General features: G+C 38.0%; 1 protein-coding gene across 1 annotated transcript in view; it reads left to right on the top strand.

Annotated features, from left to right (window-relative positions):
* LOC111596255 overlaps nt 1-17,980 on the top strand; it is a 129,354-nt gene that overhangs the window by 89,908 nt on the left and 21,466 nt on the right. The window contains 1 exon segment of the mRNA XM_030224965.1: nt 10,214-10,269. Coding sequence (XP_030080825.1) covers nt 10,214-10,269 — 56 coding nt within the window.

Here is a 17,980-nt window from a genome sequence, read left to right as displayed (position 1 = left end):
TTGAGGTCAGTTTGTTTTGCACTCAAGTTTCCAAGCCGAGCAGCGGTATCTGTATCCTTAGAGAGAGCTCTTCTTTCTTTCGGTTACGCTTCTTGATATATTTTTTTGTTTCTGGTTTTTGTTGTTGTCTGTCTGGCAAGTTAACCACAGTTATTTTGGTGTGCGGGTGTTGGTTGTTGCCCTGTTTTGGTTTCCCTCCGAATTGAGCGAGACACAACGAAAAGTTTTTTTTTTTTTTTTTTTTTAATTTGTATGTGAGACTTGGAAGTTTTCCATTTGGCGTATTGTGTTATTGATGTGTCTGTTACTTCGGATTTATCTTGAACTTTCGACGCAGAGTTTTAGCCAAGTTGACAGCGAATGTTGGACTCTGCGTTGTCAATCGAATCCCATTGATTGATGTGTGAGCGTGCTTCTTAGCCACCTTAGATAGTCTTGATTAGAATGTTTTTAATGAAATGTTTGTGCGAAGTTTTATTTATTGATAGTTCTGTCTCTATACGATTTTTACTTTATTTAACAGAGAGTCATTTGGTTTTATACAAATCTTACCTAACTTGCAGCAGAATTCAATGTATTTCTTTGCGTAATTCCTTTAATTGATAGCCAGCAAATAATGCTCTTAACTATTTATAGTTTGAGTGTCTTAGTAATTACCTGCAATTGCATTGAACAGGGCAGCCCACATTCAAAATTCTAAACGGGAAAATCTCTGATGGCTAATCCATAATCAGGCAAAAGACAATGCAACCATGCAATGCCGACAGAAAAGACACCAGCTGCCCGGACGTGTAGCTGGGCAACCTTCAAGATACAAGAACGTGTAATGGTCGGTTAATGATTACAAAAAGGGAAATACAATCAGTCGTAAAGTTGTCCGACGAGAGCGTCTCGCTACCAGGGAGCATCGAGGCGGGGTAGACGCAGCTGTTGTTCATGTAATCTAAACAATACCTGCACAATGCAAGAGGGATATAAGTGTAGATAAATATATATATATTTTTATACATATATATGCATTTATATATGTATGCCTGTGAGGTGAGTTTATCTGTTGAGCTCAAGCCAAAGCGGTTCAATCGAGAACAATGAACCGAAATAAATGCACAAAAGCGAGTCGAAGCTTATTGACAAAAAGGAAAAATGGCATGCAGGCGGCAGCAGGCGGCTGACAGGCAAGAACAGTAACAAGAACCTGGCATGGCTTTACCAAAGGATAACAGTCGTTTAAGAGCTGTCACAGGATACTCTACGAACATACAAACACATACTCTCACCCCTCACACCCAAACACACACACAGGCAGTTAGCAGCTGCAAAAATTTGTATTGCCAAGCACTAACGCTTCATCTTTTGCTGGGCCAATTTTCGAGCATTTGGCTATTTTGGACGCACAGCAGCGAGCAGCTATTACCTGTTGTCGAAATGTATCTGCAAGATATACACACTCAGCTCACACACACACACACGCGAGTACACTATCAAGAAGTAGTGATGTTGTGTGCTCGAGTGCATTTTGTGTTTGGCCCTCCGAGGCCATTGTTTAAGCCATCATCAGCAGCATCATCAGCAACGTTGTTTTTTGAGCTCCTTGTTTGATATTGTTGTCGTTGTTACTGTTGTTGTTGCTGATGCTGCCACTGCTGCTGTTGTTGTGGTTGTTCCATCAGCTGTCAATGGCTTCTGCGTTGCTGCTGCTGTTGCTGTTGCTGCTGATTCTAACTTTGCTGCCTGCATCATACAGTTTGTTGTCTTCCTTTTGAATTCGCTTCGCTTCTTCCCAGATACCAGTGCACATGTCTGTGATGGTGTGTGTCTGGCTTTGTCCAGGTTGTTTATGCCAGCTTTAGTCTGCCATAATTGCTGTACACTCGGTTGCCCAGCGAGTTAAGAATACGCGTTGCATACACTGTGAAAAACTACAAATAAATAATAATAAATAGCTTGAGTGTTTTACTCAGTTCTTAAATATTTATGACATTTATCTTCTCCATATATGATGATGATCAATTATGATTACATTTAGTGCACTTTAGGTTGATGATGATGATCAATTATGATTACATTTAGTGCACTTGCTTATAAACTGTCAATAGACCTATTTATTGTTCATTTTATATATTATATCAATATAATTTCAAATGTATAAAATATTACAGTCAATTTCCATCCATCACTTAGACCAAGCAAACATTTTATTTTTACACTTTACAAAATGCTTGAAATTTTCAATTACACCTGGATTTCTCTAACGTGTCACAACTACGTCGTGGTTTTTGTCGACTGTATTGAGGCTTAAAAACGTTGGTATCTTTTGCACTAATGAATTCAATTCGACGCTTGGCCAAAGCTGCTTGTGTCGTCCTGGAAACCATGGCTGGCATCCACTTAAATCCTTGCAGGTTGCCATGACATGCATTGAATTCAATTGGCAAGAACGTGTTGTGCTCTTAAATAAATCAGATTTTGCGACTAGTTCGTGCAGCGTCTGTAATTCTATTGTCTACATATTTTACGTTTTCATAAACGGTAACTCCGGCTCGATAGTTATGTAAGTGCGTGTGTTTGTGGGTGAAAATGCGATTGCATCTCTCTTGATTTGCGTGATGCAGCAAGTAATTTAATTTTGTTGCTGTTGCTGTTGCTGCTTCTGCTGTTGGCATGTCTCAAATGTAACGCCCACAGACTTAGGTTCAATCATTAGTCGTGGTCAGACGAATTCTGTGGCAACACACAAATCCTGACACAAACACACGTATGAGGTCGAAATGAATGCGACATAAATGATTGTTTCATTTTAGTTTCGTATAAATTTGAAGTGCTCCCAGGCATAATTAAATATTCATTTTAGAATAGCAGCAAATTTTTGCTCTTGCTGTACTGCAGCCAATGAACAGGGGTACAAACAAAGTAGAAGAGGAAGAGCAGAGTCCAGTAAGGGATATGATATATCGTTAACTTTGCTGAGCTGCATTCCTTGCTCTCGGTTATATTCGTCTCGTTCTCTGTTGATCTTTGATCTCTGTCTTACTTGGCTCGGCTTTGACTGGAGCCAGCTACCTCCGGCTACCTTTTACTTGGGCGCCGTTGAAGCGCGTCTAAAATGGTAATTTGCTTCACTTTGGCCCCGCGCATCGTTAGTGTCTAAACGTGAACTGAACTCAACTCAACTCAACTGGTTGTCTACCTGATGCAGTCTGTAGGCAATTGTCTGTCGGACGCTTTTCATGATCAGTTGAGGCGCGAAATTATCTCACATTAAATGTTAAACATTCTACCACTGCTACCTCGGGCAAATCACACCAGCCAAGTGCTAGAATAAAGACGAGTCTTCAATTACATGAACAAATTCCTTTCACATTGAGCTTGAATCGATTTAATAGCATTCGCTGTATGTTAGCAACTAGTGAGAATAAGGCAATAACTGAACTAATTATATGCAAATTAAAAGTTAAGATAGAGCTTAAATATTTACATCCTGATTGTTAATCCTTGTGTATCTCTATGATATTAATTTAGCTTATGTTTTCTATTTGCAGGTAAATACAATTATTCTTCCAATACATCAATTATTCACTTGCTTCGCTCTGTTTTAATGACTGGTAAGCCAAATGGTTCTAATTTAATTGTATCTACATAATTTTGGCATCAGTTAATGTGCCAAGAGCCCTAAAAATAGTTGATTAGCAACAAGAAAATAACGACAGCCACAAAGTTCTTAACGGTCAGCTCACATAACCGTGAGCCAGGTATTAACACATCTAATTAACTGGAATGCCGTGGGAGGCATTCTAAAAGAGACTTTCAAATGATCACGTTGTACAAGTGACGTAAGTGGATGAGCCCAGTTGAGGGCTGCTTATTTATTTATAACGCATTTTTAAATACCACCAAAAATGCAGAGACACGCATTAGGCAGAAAGTTCACTAAGACAAGCAACAGAAACCGGAGCGGAAGTAGATTAAAACTAATTTCCTTCGCAACGCTTTTGCCGTTCGTTGCTAGCAGAAGGCCAATTCATGCACAAGCACAAGAACACACAGATATTAATATAGACATATATATAAACAGACATACACATATACGGGGTGAATCGGGAGACGCTCCGCCAGGAACTCAACGACACAAAGCAATCAAAGCCAAACCAACGGCCGACCGACCGAGTTCTCTCAGTCTCTGCTGTTGCTGGTCAACAGGGCAGAACCCAAAAGACCCAAAAGAACCCGCTCCAAATATAACAGCAACAGCAACAACAGCAAACAGCCATAAAATGAAAATATGGTTAAGGTATAGACGAGAGGAGAAGGAAAGGTGAGATGAGAAGGAGTGGAGAAGCGAAGCGCAACTTGGCACTTAAATTACTTTACCTTTACCTACAACTAAGTTTACTTCTAACGTTCTAATACTAGGGCGTTGTTGTTGTTGCTGTCGCTGTTGCTTTGACATTTGTGGGTTAAAAAAATAATTACCCTAATATTTATAGAGCTTGCGTTGTAAGAGAAACGTTGCCCAGCTACGGCAACAGAACAGATTTGAAGCAAAGCAACTTGAAGTCATCTATGCATTGTTATGGCACTGTTATTAAATACTCTACACGACCAAAGGGTCGTTAACTATTGTCATCTGAATGAAGACATGAAATAGCCAAGTTTGTCCTAAATGGACATTTTCTAATACATTTGTAATGCAATTGTATATAATTATAATAGTTACTAAATAATCGATAATTATCGATTTTCATAAACGGCTCTATATAATATTTAAGAATTTTAAAAATCAATTTCGAGCTGTGTAAATTCCAGATTAAACTAAAAATGTTACTCAAAAAATTTGAAATATTCAAAGAATTTAATTTCTTTAAGCAGTCGAATTGCAACTAATTGATACGATTATTTAATTTAGGGTATATCAAATGAGCCTATGACTTCATTATAATTATTTCCTTGTTGTTTATGATTCTGGAAACGCTTTTGTTTAACGCTCTTTTGATTGCGTTTTGCAGCACATGAAGTATTCGTCTATTAATAGGTGTGTGTTTGTGTTGAAGTGCCCCAGGCGGATGACGGGTCTATGATGAATGGTCGGCTGTTTAGGTTCGTGGATTCTTTGGGTTCTCAGCCAAGCTCTCTTGTTTTTCGACTAATGTAAATTGCCATTTTTATTGTTGTGTGGAACAGGCCAAATGATTGCTTTGCATGTCGTGCCAATGAACTCGTCCCACAAAACAATTCAATGGCACCAACTACCGAAAGGGCATTAACGCCTCGTTAGCGGGTGGGGCAGAGTCGCTCAATTAAGATGGAGCACGTGTAAACATAAACTCCACCTAGAGCCTAAAAGTGACCCAAATTTTGAAGGTACATAGAGTAAGATTACATTGCAGTCCAAACGGATATCGCAATAAACAAATTTGTTGGCCTTTCGCCATTCTCTCTCTCGATTTTGTGTGTTCAGCTTCTCTGGTGATGCAGCTCGTCGAATCTTGTATTTTTAGCTCTTGTGCGAAAAACTAAATATGATAAATAATAAATTTTATTTTGCTGATTTTGTTGGTGGTGTTCGCTTTTATTTTGTTGTTGTTTTTTCTCTCTGCGCTTGCCGTTGGCGTTGCCTGGCTGCCAATTTGCCTTTTATTAGGCCAAATGCGCGAAATGTTATTCGTGACTGTCAGCGTTTTCTTGCTTTGGAACAGTTCTCGCCCACCCAATTTTCGAGCATGTTTCGGGTATGACCCATTGAAGAAGGCCTCATTGGCTGTTTTTAAGTATCGACACCAAGTTTCTGAAATCTGGCTACAAAATTGTTTTTGTTTATATTTGTTTGTGTGGGTTTGAAGCGTTAACATTTTTTTTTCAGTTTTGTATTTATTAACATTTTATTTTTTGCTTATGCCTTAGTTTATTTTTTTTATGGACCTGTCTTTATTTCTCTGGGTCAACAGAACTCGTTAGTGGCGGGAAAATAAATATTCTTCTTCAAATAATTGATTGGACTCTTTCGGTCGTTTATTGAAATGATACCTCGTCAGCAAAGATAATCGCATTAAAATTGAGTTTTTATTGGCGATTTTTTTAACTACAAAAAGCGCGAACATAGCCCGAAGAATAACAAGTTAAAAGAAATAAACAAAACCGCCAACAACAACAACAACGGCTTTCACAATTAGGAATATATATGCTTCTAATACTTGGTAATTAATTGTTTTTGTTATTTTTATATTTGGATTGTTAAATAATTAATTATTTAGCAAAATAATAAAACGTAACATTTATAGTGTCAAATTATTTTATAAATCTTTTATACATCGAAGTTTTTTCATTATCATTACCACTTCAGAAGAGCTGCTCAATTTTTATAATGATCTAAATATCAAATATAATCGTGTACAATAAAATTTAATATACTTCTTATAGAGTATTTCAAATGCCACAAAAAGTTGCTTGGAAATAAAAGATAAAAACAAATATTATTTTGTTTATCATTTGGAATTTACAAATGATCGCGTGTTGATTGTCTGAATTTGTAATATTTTCATGAAATAAATAAATACGTATGTGAATGCTAATAAAAAGAAAACATTGCAAATTGTTTATTGTTATCAATAATATTTACATTTTTCTTTTTTGCACGCTTGGGATTTAAGGATTGAGCTGAGGCAAATTGGGTGACAATTGCTTATATGAACACGATTTATCGAGATATATATAATATAGAGAAAGCGTTGACCTTCCTCCACATAGCTAACGTCTAGTGTGTAGAAAATATTGTGAATGATGCGTTGACAGCCAGCACAGAGGCAGAACTTGAATTTGTATGTGTATGCCATAGATAATGCTTGGTTATTTTTAATTGGATGCTGTCCATTTGTTGCTCTGGCTGTGTTGGCATCTGTGCTACGCAAAGAATTTTAAATCATTTCAAATATGAATTTATTTTTACATTTTTCTGTCCAATTTATGTATGCAGCCATTGTTTAAATAGAATTTTTAAAAATGGAAATAAATTGCTTGAGTATTGCTTAAAGAGTTATTAAAGATTTGCTTGTTAAGACGTTTAGCTTCGACTTTTGTAAATTGTTGTGAATATCATTTCAAAATATCTTTCATATGCTTTTACATATTTAACAAAAGGTTAACTTATCCATTAGCCAAATTCACAAGGTTTTTTGTGAATCCATTTTGAGTAAATTTTCTTTTATTTATTTTCTTGGTTTTTCATTTCAATCGGCATTTCGTATTTATTGTTTGTGACTGTTGCAGCTAGCCTAGCTACGGCTTTTCCTACTACTCCCACTATTTAGTTAGGCGTATATCTAACGCGTATTTAAACCGACAAAACAAATTGTGTTTTTCGGCCAAGGTTGGTAAATTGACAACTTGAAGAAGCAGCAAATGCTTGTGCTTCTATATTTATTTTATATAACTTGTCAATAACTGAAGGGGAATGCACTTGACAGAGCTTTACACAGTTAGCATCGTCCATGTCTGATTATTGCCTAAGGTATGAAAATATGAAACATATTGTAACATATTTTTAAAATGTTCTGTATCTTTTAAACAGTGCTTGGAATGAACTTTCAAGCAACAATAAGACTTATCATTACATTTTGTTGCTGCATTGAATAACTGAGTAGGACCTGGGGCATATTTAAGACATTTGCTTGTTGTATCTGCTGCACATAATCCAAATTTGACGCAAATTAATAGAGAAGCTTTAGTATGTTTAAGTAGGCGTGCCTTTGTCTTAGTTAGGCATTTGTCAGCAGTACAATAATGAACACATTTGTGCTTTATATTTGCTTAATTATAATTGTCAAGTGCATTGGCATTGGCATTGACACTGACTGCATTTTCATTATCTTTAGTATTTATGGAGCGTAGCCAATATTTGTTTTCCCACGCAGTTTTAAATTACCAAAAAGAGAACACTTTGATGGGAAAGCAAATAATGAAAGTCGATTACTTTTTGGTAAATGTTTATCAAGTTTGCAAGGGTAATATATTCAGTTTTGCTGCACCCCGGTTAAGCCCTTTTTCCTACCCCTTTGATGCCAATTTGATAAGTGCAATATATACAAAAATATAATGTGTGTATATCTAATAGATAAACAGGTAAAAAATAGTTCTCTTTTGTGTGTGGGCGTGTGCCGAAACGCTGGAGAAGAGACGAATCGGACAATTCAGTTGGTCGAACATAATGACAACGGTCGAACAAATGAAGCACTTGACAGTGTGACAATCTAATTACATGGCTGACGTGTTCAGATGACCCAACCAAGCCAGCCAAGTTGTGAACCCGCCAAAGCCAACAACATACCCTCATTGTGTTATTGTCTGGCTTTGATGTGTGCAGTGAATTTGAATAAATGAATTGAGCGCATGGGTGGAATGATCGCTGAAAGGGTGACCCCTTGAAAATGGCAGGTCAGCTCAGCTCGCAGTAAACATTTGCTGCTGCTGCTGCTATTATTAGAGACACAAATCGAATAAAAAATATTGTATGGAAAACAACAACATGGCGCTGTAGATTGCTTGTCTGCCACCACCCACTTAGCCATGTACCACTGGCCGTAGTCTATTAGAGGGTTAAACGAACAGGGGCTGCCAGAGCACGTACTTGACACAAAACGCACGTAGAAAGCCATGGCCACACACAAAGTGCATGTTTCAAAGTAAATCGTCAATGAATTGAACGCCATTTGCTATAAATGTTTAAACACTTGCAGTTCGAGTCGTGGATATAGGCTGAGACTGTTGAAGGTACCTGTAAACAACATATAAGACTACTTTCTTCTGATTTAAAGCCGTTGAAATAATATTTGGGTTCACTTTTATATAGATTGGCTTTTAATTACCAGCTTAGTTGGACTTGTAGACTTGGCACAAATAAACAAGCGAATCTAAATCTATTGAGGCACCCATAGATTTTTGGCTATCAAATTTCATTCTTAGATCCTTAATGCCTGCTCAGTGCCAGATCTTATCGGATTGGCTCTCAATTGTCTATTTAAACAGATTGTATGCAGGGTGTATGGCCATAAAATTCCGTTCCAAAACACAGTCATATGCCGCCGGCTCTCGTGCCCCCCTGAACAGTCGAAAAGGAAATCAATTGGCTATATAGACGACACTTTACGAGTTTTGTTGCCATTGAAGTTGATTATGTTGCAGCGCCTTTATGGCTGTTGTCGTTGCCCATTTGCCCATTGCCCATTGCCCGTTGCCCATTGGCCATTGTAAATTGTGCGACAATAACAAATTAGCTTCAGTGTGTGGCCTAAAATGTGAACGGTCGGTCGGTGGTCGGTCGGATGATGTGCTGCTGTTTCTTCTGCTGCTGCTGCTGCTGCTGTTGAGCATTACCGTTTGAACTGAACCTGTTGTGCATGTAATTTGGCAGCAAAAGCGGAACCCTTTTTGTTGCTATCATGAGCACGTAAAAGGGGGCGAAGGGCAGAAGCCAGACGCCAACCGTTGAGAGTCAGAGCCGGCAAATCCGAGTTCCAGTTCGTTGACTCTCACGTGCGCCAGGGAAGGGGAGCCGCCGCGTCGGTTGCTCGTTCGGTTGGTCGGTTGGTTAGTTGCTCGGTTGGTTTGCTACCTCTACACGTTGCTTTGTAAATGACAATTTTACCGTTTTGTGGCCCCTCCGTTTGAAGTACTTTTTAAGACTGGGGCAGCAATTTGTTTAAGTTGTGACACTGCACACTGCTTCCCATAGCACTGAAAACTAAATAACTATAAAAATATATAAATATATATTAAATAAAAAAATAAAAATTCATTTCAATATTTATTTGTATTGTTGCTTTTAGGGATGCTATTGTTGAGCTTTATTATAATTATTTTAATCTACTTTCAATGCAATGTGACTAAACTGGAAATACTTCAATTAATAATTTCTCTTTAACTTATTTTAAATATAGGAAAATATTAGTAAATTAAAGAGAACTTCGACTGAGACTTCTACGCTTAATTTTCTTAATCAGTTTTTAGAATTTCTAGTCACTTTTGTATCACATTTGCATCAATGTACAGTGGTAACTGGCAGTTAGTCGAGCTGTTGTTGTTGTTGCTGTTTGTGCGTGCCTCTTGCGGGAAATTTTTATTATGACTTTGCTAATGTCAAGTGCAAATAAACGTTTGACTGACAACAACGAAATGCCCGACATGTACGTGAGCCCAGCGAGGCGAGCACGCGTTTCAGTGTTAGCCAAGTACAACAACAACAGCAACAAAAGCAACAATAACAGCAACAACAACAGCAACGAAATTTGTTGCAATCAACATAATCAAAACAGACGTACAAAAGGTTGGCTACGCTGTTTTTCTGGTAGCCGCCTCCATTGATGACGCCATTAAATACACACACACAAGCAACGAGACAAACAAAGATGGCACCAGACTCGTTGTTGTTGTTGTTGTTGTTAATGTTTGAGTCAAGTGTTTATTGCACTGCAGGTGCGCCATGTTACGCTTTTAAACGGTTCTTCAGCCGATTTGTATCTGCGTGTGTTATCTGTGTGTGCGTATGTTGGCATATATACACACACACACACACACACATATATATATATATATATATATATATATATATATATATATATATGTAATGACACACCATAAAGCAGGCCCGCATATAAATAACATAAATAAATAACATTAAAACAAACTCAAAACGTTAATTGCATTCGAATGCTGAGTACGTGAGTCGCAGCTGTAATTTTGCCATCTCATCTAAAGTAAAAAAGGGCGTGGCAGGTCGGACGAGACAGACGTTTTGTGTTGTTTTTTTTTTTCTTTGTATAACTGGCACAAATTGCACTCCGAGACTTTTAATATTTGACAGTTGGAACGCGTCGCAATAGCTGAGTTAGTTAAGATATTCAGAGCTAAGGAAGCACAGAACATTTCGGAAACTTAGACAGCTGGAATCTTGGCGAACCTTTAGAGCACAAAATATTTCAATTATAAAAAATTGTGATTATTTCAAATGAATTTGTCGCTGCTCATTCACAGCTTTTTCACGCATTTCATTATGCTTTTTGATGAGCAAATATTAATGAAAATTTCGTAATAAACTAGATTAAATTCGCTGATGCGCGCTGCTCATTCGCTTGTTGAACGTTCAAAGGGAATGCGGCAAAGACTTCGGCGTCAATGTGTATCTGCCGTTGTCATTGGCGCTGTCGGAGTATTTTTTTTTTTTGCATAATGCAACGAAATTAATTAAAAACTTGCAAAGAATGTGAACCAACAACACAACGTACTCATTTCATCCATTCAAATTTGTTGTCGTTATTGTTATGCTTATGTAGAGCTCAGAGGTCCTTTGAAAAGTACATGTTTGTTGACAATATCCTGGTTGCTGCTGTGTTAATATTATTATTATTATTTTTAATTCCCAACTCTTAAAATCGAAAATCAAATTTGAATTTGCAAAACATTGCTGAAGTCTAACTTTCTCACATATGTCGAGAGTCTTTATTTATCAAATATCTATATCAATCCAGCTTTTGGGTACATACTTTACATAAGTTTAGTGTTTTGTCTATAAATATGTGTATATAAATATACTTTATTTGCTGCATACAGACAGCCATACATACATACATACATACATACGTGCGAATATGTAATTAATACGCATTGAACGTTTGCTGCCCAGGAAAAAACTTTGTCAAAGATCAAAGTATGTTTACACTGCATACACTCAAATAACATATGGATATATATTTTTAAATATATATATCAGATTGTGTAAATCTGTACACAAATTGTGAACTGAAAGTCGAGAATCTCTGCTCTCATAAAGTTGCAAGAGAAATGCCAACAGGCACAATATGAATCTCAATGTAAACTCGGTGCCAATATTGTTGAAGTTGTTGATGTTGTTGTTGTTGCTTTATTTATTTGTTGTGTGGTGCAGCTCATATATGCATATTTATTCCAGATATGTAGTTGCTTATTGTGCATCGCTCGTCGCAACTCCAATTCAATTCAGCGCATAAATAGCACAGAGTATCCAGAGCAGTCAGACAGTCAAGCAGGCAGTCGGTCAGGCAGACAAACAGGAGACATTCGCTATTGAAAGGTGGCAATAAGTTGGTATGAGTCTGCCTCGGGCCATGTCCACAGAGGACTTAATTAATGTTACTGCAGATAGGAATTCACAAAGCCGAACGAAAAATTCATTAATTGCAACAAGCGCTGAAAAGAAAAGTTTTCCCTTTGATGTGAAGTGAGGACAAGTTGGAAATATGTTTCTTTTTCTTTTAATATCATGCGGATATGGTTTACAATTGGTTTAATTTCAACTGTTTTTGTGGAGAAGTATCACAAGCGTATGGAAATTAAGCACGTTTTGATACAAAAATGACTTGCATTTAATTATATATTTATATATAATATTATATATATATATTAATAATATTTATTATGTTCACAAATCCAAATTTTGTTCATTATAAAAGAGAATTCACCTTACATAAGAGGAGAAAAATGTTTATGTATATACTAATATCGATCAACTTTCGATAATTTTCTCCTTGTGTTTATTTTTAATAAGATTAAATATCTTCGAGCTGAGAGCACTCTTGACAAGCAAATGTGTTGCATGCCACATAAATAAATGATGGCCAGCCAGAAAGCACGCATAACAGTTTTTATTGAGTTTTAAGTGCACACAGTCACTCGGTCCCTGATGTATGTATGCCAATTAGTCCAGCAAATTGACTGACGTCTGGCGCTGACGTTGCCACTCAGCTGGAGCAGCAGCTGCCGCTGCCACTGTCAGAGTATGCGGGGCTAGAGTCCTTCATCTTTGGGTCAGCTTAGCTTAGCTCGCTTTTTTTACACTATTGCCTCTTTAGAAGTTCATTTTAATTGTGCTCAAGTAGGAAATCTTAATTTCACAGCAATTTCAGTTCAAATTCATTAAAGCAAATCGGCACGAATCTTTTTATTGGGCGTCGTTTGTGATGTGATTTAATGCAAGTTTTGCATTAATTGCCATGCGCAAGGCATATACAAAAAAATATGATTATCTTGACGTTGTTGTTGGTGTTGGCGTCAAGTGGCGAAGCCAGTTATAAGAAGAGTCTTAATTAAGTTATAGATATGAAGACTTAGTTCTGAAATTAATAATATGAACTTTATTAGTTTCTTGCATTCCATGAGTTGAGCTTTCCGTTCGATATGATTATGACTAATGAATTCAATAGATACCTGACGACCTGTTGATAAACGAGAAAAAGGGCCATTTTCATTTGAAAATTGTGAAAATCGAGTAAATGTAGATAGCTGAAAATAACAATGAACATGCAATTGTGGCTGTACTGCAAAGTCACGCCTCTTTAATACGTTTATAGCCCTGCGCTTATTAGCGGCAAAAATTGCGAATGCAGCGCGCAGTAAAACTGTTTGGGCGGCAAATGTTTTAGCTGAATGAATGGAACTAAAACTGATGCCGGAATTGCGGCTTTGTACTGATTCCAACAATTGGGCACTCTGCATTTGGTCGTTGGCAGCTCAATTCGAGTGCATCAAATGCAGCATATATTCACACATACACACACTTAAACACACACACTCGCATACACGTGCGTGTCTGGAAAAATGTCGCCGCTAAACGTTTAGTCATTGACTGCACAGAATAACAACCACAGCCAGCAATAAAAATAAAATCAAAACGAAAACAACAACAATAGCCCCACAGAGCGAAATTAAACGCCATTTTGTTGTTGTTTCATTGTTTGCACGGCTTTCGCATTTGCATTCCACTGGGCAAGAAGGAGCCAAACGCCACTGGAATGAGAGCGGTGAGAGCAAAAGTTGTATTTACATCGCTTGTTGTTGCCGTTGCCGTTGCCATTGCTGTTGTTGTTATTGTTGTTGCGGTTATTTTCGTGTTTCGCTCTGCTGCTGTTGCTGCTTGCATTTTTTTGTTTGCTTTCATGATTTTAGTGGTTTACTGTGTTGGCTTTTACCGTATGTTTTATCGGCATTTTTGTTTTGTATTGTGTTATTACTGACCATTATCTGTTTCTTTCTCCAAAAGTGTGTATGTATGTGTGTGTGTTTGGGCAAACTACATAATAACGTCAAATGAAAACAGGATATGGTAGATATTCAAAGTGAAATTCTAATTTTTGTTGTCTGGGATCGGTGTTACCAGATCGTTGAAAATTAATTTAATCGCTCTGCTCAGCGCACTCAATAGCTAAACTGTGGCCTTGTCAATCTGTTTGCTCATCTACTACATGCCTGCCTGTCTGCTGCTTGATAAGCGACGCGCTCTTCGCTGCGTATACGCACTGTGTAACCAGTGTCAAAAGCACAAAAAACGATGGCAATGCTATGTAGCTCACAGTATACACACACAGGGATATTAATTATTTATGCTTTTTATTTTGTTTGTCACCGCATGCGTTTTTTTTTTCGTGTCACAGCAACAACCACAAGGATGAAGTTGGTTGTGGTTGATGTCAACAACTTTTTCGGCATCGCTTTGTGCGCTGTCTCACGTGAGTTGTGTTTAGCTCCTTTTATTGTCGATGCTAAAGATACGTTTATTGAGATACATTTGTATCTCATAAGCAAACGAATCTGTAACGACTACAACAACCAGTCATAAAATCAAGGTGTGTATTTTGTCTGTCTGCTGTTACATTTGTGCCATCTCATGCTGTCTGTTTTATTGACTTAGCTGTGATAGTTTATCTTGCGAGAGAGATACGTTGTGCATTCGAAATATACACACACCGCACACTCATGCAAATGTGTTAATTGTATTTTGATTGAATTACGTTGAAATATTTACACAGCAGCCGAACGTTTAAACGAGAATTTTGTTTGATTTTTGATCACTTACACAACACATATACACTTACGTACACCCACATGCACACACATACGCACAGGAAGAACATAAAAGTAAGGAGCATAAACAAAACGATTGAGGTTGAGGATCGAGGCAATAGGTCTGTGGTGTTTCCGAGATGCACTAACAGGTTTTCAATAAGGTACCAAAGTGGTTTCACCTTGTTTATTTGTGCATGTTTATTTAACACTTTTCCTTTATGATTTGTTTGTACCGTTGTTTAGTTGTTAACTGAATGCAAATTACGAACAGACGCTGCAGCTCTAACTTCCCGAACCACATTTCACGCCTCTACCACAGGCAATATATTTTTTATTCAAATGTAAGTAGTTCGAGACATGAGTTCTAGTAACAAAGACTACCACCTAAAGCTTATAGATTTCGGTTTTCGACGTCTACACTTCCCAATGCCTTTTCAGCGCCATTTCCCCTCCTTCGCTTTGCCCTCTTTTAATTTGTGTGCCCCATTTTTATAACAATCCATATCCATACATATTTTGATTCATGTATTATTCGCTTAAGTTTTATTGAGGGTTGTTTTTTTGTTGTATCCTTTCTCTATGTTGGTGGTGGTGGTATTGGTGCGCCTGAGCTCGCTCTCTTCTTAGTCAAAAGCGGAGAGAGGCGGAGAGAGAGACAGAGAGAGAGTGGACTCTCTTGAAAAACACTTTGGCGCTCTCGCTTTTAGCTGTCTCATATCGTATTATTACCCTTACTACAACGTTTCGCATTCACGTGCTTGTATTTTGGGCAACCTTTATTCCCCGTTACCGTTTTCAAAAATAACGCCAAGCATTGTTGGCCGATAGATGGCGCTGCATGACATCAAGTCAGCTAAAAGAGCTTCATGTCTATTTGTTTCTAGTTAATGGAAAAATCATGAAAATTAAGCTGCTTCGGCAACGTCAAGTTTCCTGTTAACTTTCCCTTTGTTGTTTTGCTTGACTGTGTGTGTGTGAGCGTCTATTGGATGTCTTTGCCTGGGCCACTTACACGATTACTTTTAACTTTTGACATATTCTGTGAGTGTGCTTCGGAATGTTGCCAGATTTTTTTTTTTTTTTTTTTTTGGCAGCATGAAATTTTTGATTTATGAAGTCGTGAACTTGCATTGTTCGCAGTTTTCGACGGCTTTAGGGCTTAGAGTAAGAAAGTGGAAAACTTTTTCATATCATTCAATTTGTAGCTAAATCTATTGGATCAAATTAGATGACTAAAAGGAGCTCGATACCAATTACAGTGTATATAATAATTAATTATAGTTTATCATACGTAATCAGCATAAAAATGTGTATGGCTTATTAACACCTATTTAGTTTCTGTCACTACATAAACAAATTCTCAACTAATTTGCATTTTCTCTTTTTAGGTAAATAAATGTGAACATTTACAACTTAATGTTGTAAATAGTGATGCCCCACACTCTATGTCACTTGTTGTCACGTAAGTCTAACAGAATGTTGAAAATCAAATGAATTTAAATGCCGATAATTAATTAAACGGCGCTCATAAATGCAAAACAGAGCTACCACCTGTTATTGGTAGCAGTTGTTAGCAAATTCTGTTTTATTATATGACCGTTAATTCAATCTGGCAACGCTGTCCGGTCATCACAATTGCCGTTGTCGCTGTTGTTGTTGGTGCTCTGGATTTGTGCTCTTGTGTTGTGTTTCGCTCTTTCGAGGTACTAAGTGATTTTACGTGTTTGGTGCACCACACACGTCTGCCCTCCCACCTTAGTCCGCTGTCCGCTGCCCGCATCGCTGACGTTTAGTTTCGTTTCGATTTTTCTTTATTCTTCTTTTTTATGTGTATGTTGTGTGTGTGTGCGTGTGTTTCGTTTGTTCGCTCGTCGAGTCGCTCTCTCCGTTTGCTCTCGCATTTATGATTTTTTCGTGCTCGTGTTGTTTTTCAGCTTGAGTCGCGCGCTGAGTTTTTCTTCTCATTCTTTGCGGCGCGCGCGAAGCAACAACAACGTCGACGACGACTACGACGACGACGACGACAACGACGACGACGACGACGACGACGACGACGATAACGATGACGATGTCGACAACGGCGACGATTGCGACGCGAAGCACAACGAGGACATCGACGAGGATATTGTAGAGATATAAAAATGTTTTGTGCGATTTCGCCGCGACTAGTCTTACGTACGTGCCGGGGTCGCAATGAATGTGTCGTATCATCTCGTCTCGCCTGCCGCCAACTTTTCCTCGTCGTCGTTTTATTTGAGCAATAAAGTTTTTTAGATATTTGTTGTTTGTGTGCTGTCGGGAATTGTCACAGCACATTTGATAACACAAATTAATGAATTAATTGGCCTAAAAGGCGCGCGCGAACGCAAGTGCAAGTGCAGCTGCAGGTGCAAAAGCAAAAGCAAGTGCAAGTGCAAGTGCAAGTGCAAGTGCAAATGTAAAAAAAGTGTCCAAAACAAACCATAAAAAGAGCTTAGTCCAAAAGCCCCAAAGCTTTGCAAAAATAAAACAAATCAAGAGAAAATAAAAAGTGTCCAACAATAAAATTTATTCATATTTGTGCAGTGCATAAAAAGCAGTCAAAATTTTCACCATTTATCCGCAAATATTTAGTGAGTATCTCACAGATGCCCGCCCACATACACACACAAACACACAGCCGCGCTCCCTTGCACCATCAGCTTTTAGTATAAACAACGTGCGTGTGAGAAAGAGCACGCGTGTAAATGATGTTTGGCTGTTGTTGTTACGAATGTTGTTGTTGTTGCTGTTGCTGTTAGCTGCTGGCACGTCTTTCGGAGCACACAGATACGTCAATATAGCGCCACACACAAACCCACACATACATACAAGCATACATTTAGATACAGATAGCCCAAGTACAACGGCAACAACAACTATAACGAGAGTAACGTCGATGACGACGACGGCGACGTAAATTGTGAAGAAATGCGCGCTCGTGTGACCCCATAGTCTCTGCTGCTCCCATCCTGCCCACACTCCAATCCCCTCGTTCCCCCCTGCACCACTTACTGCCCTGCTCTCGTCTTGCTCGGTTCCATTTGCTTCCATCGCAGTAAAGCAAAACAAATAAGATGTAGATACAATTTTTCTTTTC

This window comes from Drosophila hydei, unplaced genomic scaffold (assembly GCF_003285905.1).
Source record: "Drosophila hydei strain 15085-1641.00,03,60 unplaced genomic scaffold, DhydRS2 tig00008121-arrow-pilon, whole genome shotgun sequence".
In the NCBI taxonomy this organism is placed as follows: domain Eukaryota; kingdom Metazoa; phylum Arthropoda; class Insecta; order Diptera; family Drosophilidae; genus Drosophila; species Drosophila hydei.
This window is presented reverse-complemented; position numbering and strand designations above follow the sequence as displayed.